The 13,474-nt window shown below is 37.3% G+C and overlaps 1 protein-coding gene across 2 annotated transcripts in view; it reads left to right on the top strand.

The window, feature by feature from the left end:
- The window catches only part of stac (SH3 and cysteine rich domain), a 30,397-nt gene that overhangs the window by 10,114 nt on the left and 6,809 nt on the right, over positions 1-13,474 (top strand). For both annotated transcript variants that reach the window (XM_004082520.4, XM_020713731.2), the window contains 5 exons: positions 1,712-1,845; positions 5,311-5,392; positions 5,606-5,712; positions 8,268-8,349; positions 8,851-8,921. In XM_004082520.4, coding sequence (XP_004082568.2) covers positions 1,712-1,845; positions 5,311-5,392; positions 5,606-5,712; positions 8,268-8,349; positions 8,851-8,921 — 476 coding nt within the window. The remainder of the gene's footprint in view (positions 1-1,711; positions 1,846-5,310; positions 5,393-5,605; positions 5,713-8,267; positions 8,350-8,850; positions 8,922-13,474) is intronic.

Consider the following 13,474-nt stretch of genomic DNA (forward strand, 5'->3'; position numbering starts at 1 on the left):
AGTGCAATATTTTTGCAGTTTTTCTTGCAGTTTTTTTTGTGTGTGTTATCTTAAGGGCTGACTCTGGTGAAAATTGTGTTTTTGGTGTTTTTAACATGTTCTTGGGGAATTTTCTTATTTTTGATTCGGCAGCAGATGAAAAAAAGGCTGTTTGGAAAAGATTGTATTTGTGCCCCAAACTCCCTGCTTCTCTTCATTCCAATGCTTCCACTTGCACACCAACAGTTTTCGTCATCCACGCTGGAATCTGGCTCAAAACTGTGCGGCTGGATAGCTTCAATATTGCCTGTTTTTTTGTTGCACTGGTATTGTTAGGTCGGGGTGTGAGGGGCTGTAGGCTTGTGGGTGAGAGTGTAAACAGAGAGCTCTCAGAAATGAGAAGGGAAAGGGGGGCCGGGTTGCTCTGCGCCAACAGTCCACAACTCAGAGGTAAATTTCTAATGAACTACTGCCGTTTTGCAGTAACTATATCCTAGAAAACAATTTTTTGGCTAAAAATATTAATTAATTAATTAATTAAATTTAGTTAAAAGACCACTGGGTCTGGATGACCAGAGTGGGTCTTTAAAAAAACAACTTTATAGTTAATCTATTCAATCCTTTAATAGTAGAATGTAATTTGCTACAAAAATTAACTTCTGTAGGATGCTATATTTAAAAAAAAGCATTTTTCATTATGTGTTGGCTTAATAATGACCTCGTGTTTTCCAATAAAATGGGTGTTTCTCCCCCATATCTTATGGTAGTAAGACAGTACTGTATATATATTCTTTACTTTGCCGTTTTTTTACATAAGTAAAATAAGATTCTGGGATGAAATTTTCATTTTATTGCAAATACTATAAAATGCAAAGCCTTTTTGCATTCCCACCTCTACATTTTCTGTGTAAAGAAACACAAAACCTATACATTAACATATACTTTACATTTTCTTTACACTGTTACTTAAGTTTTTGTGTCACCTTCCCATTTCTGATCGATTTCTAACATGTAGTGCTTAAAGCTAAATCACTTGTTTTTTGTAGAAAATGAACGCGTCAGCCTCATTAGTCAACTGCTCACACATTTGGGTTTTGTGCTAATTGAAGAATCCTCAGGCAGCAGCTTTTATTTTACGAATTCAACACTTTTTGAATATGATTCTTCTAATAGAGTTATTGAATTTTGAGATGCTGGAATGTCTTGCTGTTATTAAAAAGAATTAGTTCCTTTTTAAATCTAGGTATTCCTTGTTAGGTGACAAATCCAGGGGTTTGTTGAATCAGCGTCTGTGGAATACATTCCCCTTTTACACTTGATTATTCTTAATTATGTTATACAACTGTGAGTCATGTGTTCATAAAGTAGAACAGACTGCAGCAGAGATAACACTTTCTCAGTTAGAGTCTGTTTTGGTAAAATGGTTTATTCTAAAGTGATTTCTTTTTTCTTTTCTTAAAAAATCTCTCCCTTTTTATTGATTTATTGTCTGATTCTATTTTTAAGTGGAAAGTGCTTTGAGTTGCGCAAGAGAAGCGCTTTTTTATAAACTTAGTTTCATTGATTGATTGATTGATTGATTGATTGATGGCTGTGAGGAAGTAACGGTTATGAAAACGTGACTGACTGATCGGAAAGGCTTTTTCATGCCCTCTGCCTTTTTCTGGTTCATTCTGAGACATAACATACAAGATCACAGATTTAAATGCTGCTTTTTTTTTTTTTTCTTCAGGCACGACGGCCAAGCATGTGGTGTTCCTGGCGGGAAACACGGCGAAACATGGCCTTCGTTGCAAATCCTGCAAGATGAGCCTCCACCACAAATGTGAGAATGGCGTTGGACAGCAGCGCTGCATGGGGAAACTGGTAAGATGCATGAGGCAAGCAGCAGATTTTGGACTGAAAAGAGTTCAGGAAAATCAAAAGTCTAACCAAAATAGTTGCTTGAATGACCAAAACTGCCTGTTGGACCATTTTCTCGGCAGGATTGTGCTTGTTCAGTAGTCCCATTCGATGCGTCAGCCTACCGTTGCATCTCTTACCATCACCCACCCTCGTCATCACTGTTGTATCTTCACCCTGCTTAGAAAAGAGCAACACAGGGATGGCTGTTAAAAATGCTGAACTTCTCTTAAATCCTTTGAAAGTCCCTCCGTGAGGCTAAACCATTAAATTTGAGTCAATATGATTTCCCTTAAGCAACATAATGAAGGTCATGTGGCAGTTTTCTGTGGGCGGCATTTCAAGGTAATTATTAAAAAGTCTCTACAACTATAAAATAAAGAAATCTGGCTGCATAAACCCAATTTCTGTTCATTCTTGTTTTCCTGTCTGACCTCTTTTTTTTTTTTTTTATATAATAAAGTAAAGAAATTCTCTACTTTATTTGCCGCATGCAATTCTTAGAAAAACAAAGTCAAGTGACCTGATTTTTTTCATTATAAATATGAATATTTGTGCCAGCACAATTAAAGTCACAGTTTTGAAATCAAAATTTCCTAAATCCAGATCCCCTTTCTAAGTAGCAAAAATCTTTATCTCTGGTTTAAAAAAAATGTTTGTGTTTGCGACACAACTATTTTCAGATGGGTTGTCTCAGATGCAACTCGCTTTCCCCCTATCTTTGATTTTGTATCCTTGGATCTGATCTCAGCGTGATATATGCAACACCAAACCAGCCAATCACAGACCAGAGGGTTCATGCCGATTGGTCTAGATCAGGGGTTACCAACCCTGTTCTTTCTGGGCTACCGCCCTGCTTGTTTAGCAGCTAACCCTGCTTAAGTAGATGCTGATTAGCTGGATTGAATCCACCCAGTTTCTGATTGACCCAACACTTGATCCTATAAAGCGTTTTGTGTTAAATCTTTTCTTGAATCTTACTTTGTTTCCTTCTTTTTATTGGTTGGTTGTGGGGATAAACCTGCTTTATCTTCTGGTGTCATCTGCACCAAGTTTGAATGATTTGTTTGGGGAGGCAGGTCTGTGGGTGGTCTGGATGCTGGTACCAGGAAGATCTCACACAGACACGGGCTAAACCACCGTCAGGACGCGTTTCACTTTCATAGATGTCCAGACAACCAGCAGAAATCCCCAAAACATCACTGAAGACCAAATAATATATAGAATTTTTAGTTATTTTGTTTATTTCCTGGAGGATTTTTTTTCGGGGGGGGGAGGGGGGGGGATCAGTGATTAGGATTATTTAGATGCAATAATAAAAGGATAAAATGTAGTTTAAAAGTATAAAGATGATGCTCAAAGTATTGTATACAGATGTTTTCCCCTCCTCTCTTGTTCCTGTTTCCACAAAGTGCTTGTGGGATGAGGCTTGAAGACACAACCAGCTCTCAGGAGTGGAAAATGAGGTCTAGAGGTCAAGCATAGAAATTTACCCAGAGGAGTACAGCTCTAAATTCAACTAACTCTAAACTTGGATGCTTCTGCAGCCATGCTTGTTTGTCTTGGCATAAGGACTTCTTAGAAAGAAATAAAGTGACCTCATGTTCTGAGTCTTTACTAAACACAATTCATTCTCATTTTCTTCTAATATTTCATAATACAAGGACTAGTGTGTGTCTTTATTTGCAAAATCTTGTGGATTTATTTGGTTACGTAACGGCACACATTAACACAGCTTGTTTAAATCTGCATGAGAGAGAGAGAGAGTCTCCGATTTGTTTTTGGAAAATTACTGAAAGAGAAATAAACAGTTTCTACACGACTGATGTAACTGGGAGGTGTGCCAGTTTGGATGAAATTGTATAATAATCAATATGTGTCAGTAAATGTGTGAGTCACAGCGTGAAGCTCAGCTCTTACCCGGACAGCGGGGCACATGTTGTCGTCAGTATCTGCTACTGTGGCACCATTTATAAAGTCGTTAAATTGATTTAGATTTAGAGCTGTAACTTCAGGGGATGTGATATTTGTTGCAAAAGTGAAGCAATGCCTGCCTTGGTTCTTTTTGTTTACATTTCCTTTAGTTTCTATATGAAATTAAACCCTTGTTTATTTGTTAATTGACTTTTAAAGTACTTTATTATTCATTTTGTCTGAGTTGGGCTCAATTGTACTAATTCCAAGATGACTTCATTCTTTTGGATGAAGGCTTTTGTTGAAAAGCTCTTTTAGGTCATTTCCCTTATGTTGGGTTTTATAAATTACGACAGAGTTGTAGAGCCAGTTTACAAAAATCTTTTCTTTTCTTTAAATTACTACTTTAAAATCCATAATTTACGAGAAAAAAGACGCACATTTATGACTTTAAAAGTCATAGGCTAAATCATTTCTTTTTCTTGTAAATGTGCGTGTTTTAAAGTTCATTGGCATTTGTTCATCTGCTCCTGATTCACGATTTAAATTTTCTTATTACTCGTTTGAATAAGAAATACTCAGAATTGCAATTTTAAACTTGACTCGACTAACATTCATTAAATTTTTGTTGTGAACAAATACTCGTGTACCTCATTATCCTATTTTGATTCATATTTGACCTATAAATTGTACACAAACTGAATTATTTTAGTAATACTTAACTGTGTGACTTGTTTTTCCCAGGACAGCTCTGAAAAGGTCTTAGTGTATAAAAGATGTAAAAAATAAAAATTGGCTGAGATATCAATGAATCGTGTGATCACACCTTTTGTCATTGATTTGAACCAACTAAATAAAACATCAATTAATTATTTTTTTATTTTTAAAGAAGGATCAACTAACCTTTTATTTTAAAAACCAAATAAATGAATTGAGTCGTTTTTTTTCTTTGTAGAAAATCGATCAGATTGTTTTTTTTTTTGTTTTTTTATTAGAAATCTCTTCTTGTGGGGCCGAGCCGGTTTAGCTCGTGCTGGTTTGCGGCGCCTGCCGTCCGTGAAACCAGGGTTCGACTCCGGGCTGCTCCCTGTTCCCTTCTCTACCTCTGCCGGTTCCAAGCCCGGTTTGAGAAGGTTGCGTCAGGAAGGGCATCCGGCGTAAAACATTGCCAAAATCTACCATGCGACTCGTTCGCTGTGGCGACCCCTGATGGGAGAAGCCGAAAGTGGAAGATTAGAAATCTCTTCTTGTGTAAAAACCTTGTAGCTGCCACACCAGTCTTGGATTGCATAGATGTACCTGTCTGAGCGGAGAGTGAGCGTGTCATTCAGCAGTTATCTCTGACGTGTATCGGTCCACAGCTTATCGCGTTTGAAGCCTGTTCAGAAATGTTCGACTGGGCACATTTTCATTGTCAGCGCTGCCTGGGGTGTTGTGAATTGATTTGTTCTTTGCTGTCTGTTGCTTCTCTTTTTTTTTAACCTCCTGATTCTTTTTTTTCTTCATTTTTTCTAGCCAAAAGGCTTTCGGCGCTACTACAGCTCCCCACTACTGATCCAGGAACAGTATGGCTGCATAAAAGAAGTTCTGCCCATCGGTGAGCATCATAAATCTCGCTTCTGAGTGGGATGCAAAGCATAAAAATGTGTTATTAATTTTTCTCCCACAGGAACTTTTTTGCTAGAGCTATTTTATGAACCATACCAACATAGTTTCATTGGGGTTTTTTTTTCTATACGAATAAGCTAAATTTAAGGCTTTGCATTTGCTTTCCTCCATGTTTAATTATGTTTGTTGTTCTTGTCCAAAGCCTGTGGCAACAAAGTGGATCCAGTATATGAAGCATTGAGGTTCGGAACATCGCTGGCACAGAAGGCCAAGAGGGCCAGCGGCTCAGATTCTCCAAACAGAAACTCAGTAAGAACTTAAGATCTTTCATTGCCGAACATAGTTCACAGAAAGCTTTGCACTAAACGAGGGTGGCCCACCTTTCTTCAATCCTTATCTCTCCCTCTAATGACTGGTTTATCCTTCATAGGGATCTGCTTCAATCGTAATGTGTCCCTACCACAATCGTCCAGTTTAGTTCATACTGAGGTCGGCCTGTTTCTCTTGCGTCTATCCATAATAACAGTGACATACTTCTGAGCCAGAAGACACAATTGTCTCCAGTGTTTCAGTGGTTTGGTATATAAGGTGCTGTAGTGGAATCTTTGAGAGTCTGTTTTTTTATATTTATATTTTTATATATAAAGTTTTTCTAAAGATACTAACATATTCTTGTTCATCTTTCGGCATATTTCTTCAGCTTTCACTGATTCGCACAGGTGGTTTGGCGTAGATGTTTAACGGTGGATGTCCTTCCTGACGCAACCCTGTATTTTATCCGGTCTGGGATAAAATGCATAAATTGTGGCTCTATATAAATACGTTTGTGGTTAGTTAAGGGAGCAGACAAGACAGGGTAGGTGGTAAGCCAGGGTATTTTTTTTTTAGTTTTTTATTTTTATTTTAAAAGCCTCAACATACCAAAAAGGTATACTGTTTTTTTAAATAGTTACATTTAAAAGGATTTGCCACCTAATCCATATCTTCATCAAATATGGGTGAAGGTATATTTTCATTAGTAAGTTTATACACAGTGAAAATGTTGTGTTTTTTATGTTTTTTAAGTTTTCAAGATAAAATAATGTCAAACGCCTCTTCTGTGTAGACTACAGTAATATCAGCCTTGTCTTTCAAATCCTGGTAATTGGAAATTTTCTGGATCAAATTCGCGGCTTCCACCACATATTCTAATTGTTCAAAATAGGTATAGGTTAAATGGGGCAATTTACACGCAATTGTACTACAACTGTAAAATTTCAATTGCGGATGATGTCATCAGCTTGCCTCACATTTCTCAGCGATTGGGGCGATTCCCTTCCAGTGGCCTTGTGATCCGAGCGGTTACAAATCATTATGAAGTATAAACCGAGGCCTACGTTTTTTTTAACCTCAGAGGAAAGCGCAGTACATAGAGTTGGTAAAGCAACTGTCCTGCCCGTTGGTGGGTTCAGGGTTTAAATCCTAGGTTCAACAGTTATTGCGCCCTTTGACAAAAAAAAATTGGAAATCGGTTTGCTTTAAATTTTATTTTTGCTAAACTGAATGTACATTTTTGTTTTTCTTATTTTACTAAATGCATCTTATATCACTTAACAGTACTGACTTGTTTATCACGTGCTTACGTTTTAGAATTAACCCACTATAGGTGAAATCTGCTAAATTGAATTATAGATGTTTTAAGGCTATAAAATCCCTCACTACACACCTCAAACACTCTTTTTTAGAGACAAATGAAAATGTTAACACTTTTCTATATTGTTTAAAAACTCTCAGAGTTCAAAACTTTATAGAAAATAAGTCCAGTATTATAGAATGAAAACAAAGATCTGATCGTGATTGAAGATTTATGTAAATGAGGCAAACTGAACTCATTCTGTTCAAGAGACTCGGCACTGAAGAGATTGATTGACAAGTTCTAGGAAAAAAAAAGAAAAACAGTGATAATGCGAAAGGTGAACTGCAACATAGCAAAGGAACACTGTACTCTAAACAAAAATCAATCAGAGTAGATATGTTTTGCTTAAATATCCATATTTCCTTCATTTACTTTTTGTTAATATATAGTTATTTCATCTGATTTATTAGAAATGACGAAAGTTTATATATGTTAAAACAAGTACATCTTTTCACATGTAAGTTACGTGAACTGTTTAACTTTACAGGGACAAATCAAAACGCAAATAAGTTGAGGGTTCAGATTTACGATGTGCAATGAATGCAACATGTTGCTCCAGATATAAAAAAGATGGAATATGCTAGAGATTTTGATTAGACTCATTATGCCATCTGTTTCTGCTTTTACATTAAATATTCTCATTAGGACCAATAATTTAAATAAATATTTGAACCTTTAAATTCACTTTTGTTGTATTTGCTTTATTTACAATTTTAATCTTTCTAGTGTCAGCTTCCTCCATTGAGTTTTTTTTTATTCATAACCAGACACCGTGTAACTGATGGTCTATATAGATACTGCCCCTGCAGGGCTGTAAACACTACCAATAAAGGCAGCGAGCTGCTGGCACTCGTGATTTTAGGAGGCTGTTGCATCTCTAAGAACGGATCAGACTGATTCCAGCCAACTTGTTTTTCACGGCTTCTCATCTAATTTGAGGAGAACAGCGTGCGGATGTGTGCATTTGAAAGCGGATGGGTTTGGGCCATTCTTTGCTGTCCAGGGCAGCTGCCAGAGGCAGGAGTGTGTGTGTCAGTGCGATGATCAAAGCACTGGAATCTTTTGTTCGTTTCTAAACCTCCTGTCCCTGTAGACTGTCTATCCCTGGCTAAAGCCTTTTTTTCCCCCTTTTTTTTCTTGAATACTTCAGTCAGCATTTGTCTAATCACCATTACCCTAAATTCTGCAGATCAGTGAGTTGGATAAGGTTTCTGAGGAAGTTCTGGCCCACAGCAGTAGACAGGAGCTGTCGAGAAAGCACAGCGATGACGGTGAGTTTTTGCAGTTTTGCAGTTCGTTGTGTGTTTGGATTAAAGCCCCACAGTGACAGAGCCAAAACACATTCACTCTTCTCAAAGCGTGCACAAGAATTCTGCAACACTGATTTCTGTCACCATAAAATATGACAGAAGACTCTTCATCTTCCCAGTGACCTGGACCTGTTTCTAACTTTTATGAAGCTTGGAATCTTCACAGTGGTTTGGTAGTAAGAAAAAAAAAGAACTTTAATTTAAATTAACTCAAAAATATTTAGATAAACCAGCAAAAACTGTGCTGGCCCAAAAAATACACATATTTTTTTTAAATATAAGAGTGCCTTTTACAATTATAAAGGGTTTTTTGAACATTTTTTTAATATTTTTTTTTAATTTTAAGCCAAGAAAAGGGTGAAATTAAATGTCATTTTTCAACCAAATTGGTACATTAAATACCTATAATGTCTTTAAGTGCAAATTTAAATTCTTTAGTTGAATTATTGTGTTTGTTTTTAGTTTTTACAGTTTTTGAAAATGGGACAGAGCGTTACCACCTGACTGACAGAAAATATGAGGATGGTTATCCGGTAAGAGAAATACCTTTTTTTTCTGTGTGTGTAAATTTTCATAAAACTTTTATAGAAAGCTAATTGTTCTGATTACTAATTTTGTTATGTTATTTCTGAACATATTGTTTTGACTTTTTAAAATATTTTGTCTGCAGTGATGCTATTATTTAATTCAAATAAGTTAATAGCATTTATTATAAAGTCAGTTTACTAGGAAAGCTTTTTAATTTGACTGATGCATTTTTTAATAAAAATTATGCTGCGTCTTCGAGCCTCAATCCTCAAATAAGGGCAAAATAAAGACATCTTGCTTCTCCTCCTCTTAAAAATGTGGCCAGAAAGAATCACCCAGTGCTTTCCAATGCAGGTCAAACTGCTGAAAATACAGGATTAAATGGAAAGTAAGACATATTAAAGTTAAAAACCTAAAATTACAAAATGTAGCTAAAAGTCTGCTGAAATAATAGAGCGATCCCAATGTAAAACCGGATCTGAGGATTTAAGAACACAAAAGGTTTATGGAATCTAAGAATTTTAGAGATATAATGTCTGGCCTGACTAAGGCTCTTAAAGTGAAAGCTGTAATTTTAAAATGAACTGGGAGACAGTTGAGTGTTGCTAAAACTGGAGGGATGTGGGCTCTTTTGCTGATTTGGGATAAAAGGCGAGCAGCAGAGTTCTGAATCGCCTGGAGCTCCTTTTGTCTTAAAGAAGTAAAAAAGAGCGTTACAGTAATCCAGGTGTGGTGAGTGTATGAATGATTATTTCTTGCTCTGTCTTTGATTGCAGAAACTTCAACCTAGAGATGCTAAGTTTCTGGTTAAGATCTTAACATGGTGACTGAGCAAAATTTGCTGAGTCAAACATGACAAAGATTTTTTCTCAAGAACAGTGATTAATGTGTCTGTTTTACCTGACTTTAGCTGGAGGAAATTAGCTCTTAAAGACCCTCCCCATTCATCTTTTGATCTATTTCAAGCGTTCCCAGTGGTCTTTTAAATATGATTATGCCGTTTTTAGCCAAAAATCAAGAAAATTGTCATTTTTTGCAGGGCAGCAGTAGTTCATTAGAAATTTGTGTCTAAGTTGTGGGTGGGTTTGTTGACGCGGAGTAAGCCTGCCCCCACTTCATCTCCCTATTGCTTCTAAGCAATGCAATTACGTTTCTCTTAACACATGCCATAGGTCATAACAACATTGGCCAAAATATAAAATCTGCAAATTTTATGATTTTGAGTTTTTACATTAAACGGTGAGAACAAGGATAACTCCACGTTAGGTGAAGCTGGAAGAAAATACGTTGTGACATAAAGGTCACAAGACAAAAATTCACTGGAATATTTGAAACACATTTTTCTTTTTTCCTAAAAAGTTTTTTTTTTCAGATAGTAGGTTTTGTATTTATTATAAAAAACACCAGAAACACAACTTTCATTGCACGTCAAACAGGTAAACTATACAGTTTGTGTAACAAAACTGAAATGAGCAGTGCAGATGGATGTTCTCAGCATGGAGGTGATAAGAAATGTCTGTGAACTGGCAAATTAGCTGTTGCAGAGGGAGTGTGTGTGCAATAAAAATAGGATTGGTCCTAAACCAGAACCTTGAGGTATCTCATGTGACAGCTGCGCAATGAAAAATTTATTGTCAGAAGTGTTAAGGATTTGGAAGTATTTTCCTATTGCGTTCCTCTTCTTAGTTCATGTTGACAAAGTAAATCCTCTGAGAACTGATAGCCTCTGACCATCGCCTGAACCGTGGACAAGTCTGAGAACTGATGCTGGGCCAGCTCGCTCCGTGTCTATTTAGCACTCTTCCCCCTTACTTCCATCCTCAGTGCTGAACTTCCCAGGACTTCAGTGGAAAAAATGCAGTACTCTCCCTGCTTCAACAAATCAAGGTTGGGCTGACGTGACCGCTGAAGAAGCCTTGACTTTAATATTTGGATCAACAGCTGCAGAGTTTTATCCTGCCATGTCTGTTCACTGATGCAGCCTGAATCATTGCAACTAAGCAAAACAGGTTAAACTTCAGCAAGAGTGTGACCACCTCTCATCTGTAATAAATATTTCATGATCAGGCTTCACAAATCTTCCTTTCCTATCCATCCTCTGTAGGAGGTGTACATCACAGCTCTTTTGTACATGTCGCTGAGCTTATCTGTGCTGTTTACTTTTATAGTTGAGCATGTTTATGTAAGTTGTCAACAGTGAAAAGGTCCCACAGATAGCTGGACAAACACAAATATGAACAAATACCCATACAAGGCCAACCCGTCCATACACCAACACCTATCCTCTGCAGACTGGTGGTCCAGTAATCCATTTCAGGAAGAAAGTTTGAAATGCATTGTGCAGCCTTATCAGGCAGGACCGAGCACAGCTGGCAGCAGGAGATTTGTCTGTCAGCCGACAGATCCATTAGCTCAAGCTGCTGGACAGATGGAGGCTCTGCAGGGTAATGAGCAGAGAAAAATGCTCAAAAATCTTTACTCCACCAGAGGAGACACTTTGATATTCGATTGTTAATTTCATATTTGCGTGTTAAAATTCCCGCATAGACAGTTAAGTCTTTATTTCTTCTACAGCTTTTGTAAAAATCAGTGTTAACATTTTAAAATTATATGAGTGAAAATGAGCAAAAGGATGTGCTTTTTGAAGATTGTTGTCGGAAGTCGATCTTGAGCTGCAAAGCAAAAACAGGCTTTGTCTCATCATAAAATGTTTCTGTTGCTACGGTCACACCTGTCATGTGAGGCTCGTTCGAGAACGCACTAAAAGTGAACATAGTATTTGGTGTTCACACTGCACTAGCAGGGAGGGGCTTTTTCTTCTTTTTCTACTGTTTACATGCGCATGTCTGACACCTACAGTTGGAAGAGGTTTGGTGGAAGATGTTGAAGCGTCGCATATCTCACCAATCTTGCTCCAGGCTTCTTCTTTCACAGCTCTATTCCGATATATGAAGAACTTGGTATCATAAAATTCCAGCTGGGCACAAAGTGCAATTATTTATTTCTCCTCAATGATACATTTTAAAACAGTTGGCAATTCCATGAATTAAAAGGGACGCCATCCATACGTCACTACCAAATCCGAGTCCCTGATTGGTCAACGTTCATCTAGGTTTGACTTTCAACATGCATTTGTTTTGTGCGTAGAGCTTGAAAACAGGTGTAGAAAATTGTATAGCGATTCTGCGATCATAAGTTTCTAACTTGGAAGCACGTTTACATGCGGCGTTGCTGGAGGCGGTGTGAACGTGCGTTGAAACAACCAATGGAGCACTAGTAAGCATTTTTCGTGTCTGCATTATCAAAATTGCAAAAACATAAAAAAATTATGGGAAATAAAGTCTTTTGTAAGTACGTCTGACATAAAACAGCGAGAGAAAAACAAATGATTCACAAATTCCCTGTCTTATGTAGAACGTCAGGGCAACCGACAGACCCACTCTGATGAGCTCTATAAGGTATTTCAAAATGGTTTTGTGTTTTTTTAAATTATGATTTAGTCTTTTTTTTTTGGTAAAATCAAAAACCTGTGTTGTTTTCTAGGACACAGATTTTGCTGAGTAGCAGTAGTTCATCAGAAATTTGCTTCTGAGTTGTAGGCGGGGCCGTTGAGTGAAGCAACCCGAGCTTCGCTCAACCAGAATGGAGCAGAGCAAGGAGCTTGTGGCCCGCCCAGTGTATTTTCTACGTCACAACTAAGCTCTTTTTTAAACAGCTTTTTTTCATCTGCTCCTGATTCTCAACGATTTGAATACAGAAACACTCAGAAATGCAATTTTTAGCCTTTTTTTCCTTCAAATATGTCCTACATGATGAGAAAAATGCTACTAAAACATGTTAAAACACCAAAAACACAATTTTCATCAGTCAGTCTTGAAGTCCAAAAATAATTTGGTGAGGTTATTGTGTTCATGTGCTGTCTCTTCTATTCAAATCTTTTCTCACAAAGATCTGATAACCTGTGTGAAAATTTCCTTTCAGAGAGATATATTTAGTCTTTGACAATATGTTTGCCTTTTTGTTACTAAGGTTTTCTATCAACTTTAAAGTGCTAATTGGCTGCCGAACCAACTATACAGCCTACAATTTATGTAATTCAATAAAAAAAATTCCATTTAAAGGGGTTTTTGGTTACGGTCAGGATGCTTGGAAAGGGTTGTTGTTTCCATCAGGCTGTGAAAATCCTCTCCTTTGACTTTTGGAGACCATCTACGGAGAGCAAAATGGCAGAAGACACTTGGCGCCCAATCGAAAAGTCATCAATGTTCAAAAAATAGAGTTTCCTTCCTGTAATAGCATGCAGGATTTCCTCTAGGTTCTCAGGAGGTGTGAAAAACTCTAGCGCCACTTCGCAAGCTTTCACCCTGTTAATTGTATGGACGCCTGTGTGAAAACTCCCTCTCCACCTACACACACCCGCATCCAGTTTTAACTTTGTGAGAACTCCATCTTATCGTGGTGCTAAAGGAACAGATTGTAGAGTGCTATAAACAGCACCTCCGTTTCGTCAGCGAGCTTCTCTGTCTAATTTTCACTATTTTAAGGAGCAGCTGTTCAA

The sequence above is a fragment of the Oryzias latipes genome, chromosome 22 (assembly GCF_002234675.1).
Source record: "Oryzias latipes chromosome 22, ASM223467v1".
Taxonomy (NCBI): Eukaryota; Metazoa; Chordata; class Actinopteri; order Beloniformes; family Adrianichthyidae; genus Oryzias; species Oryzias latipes.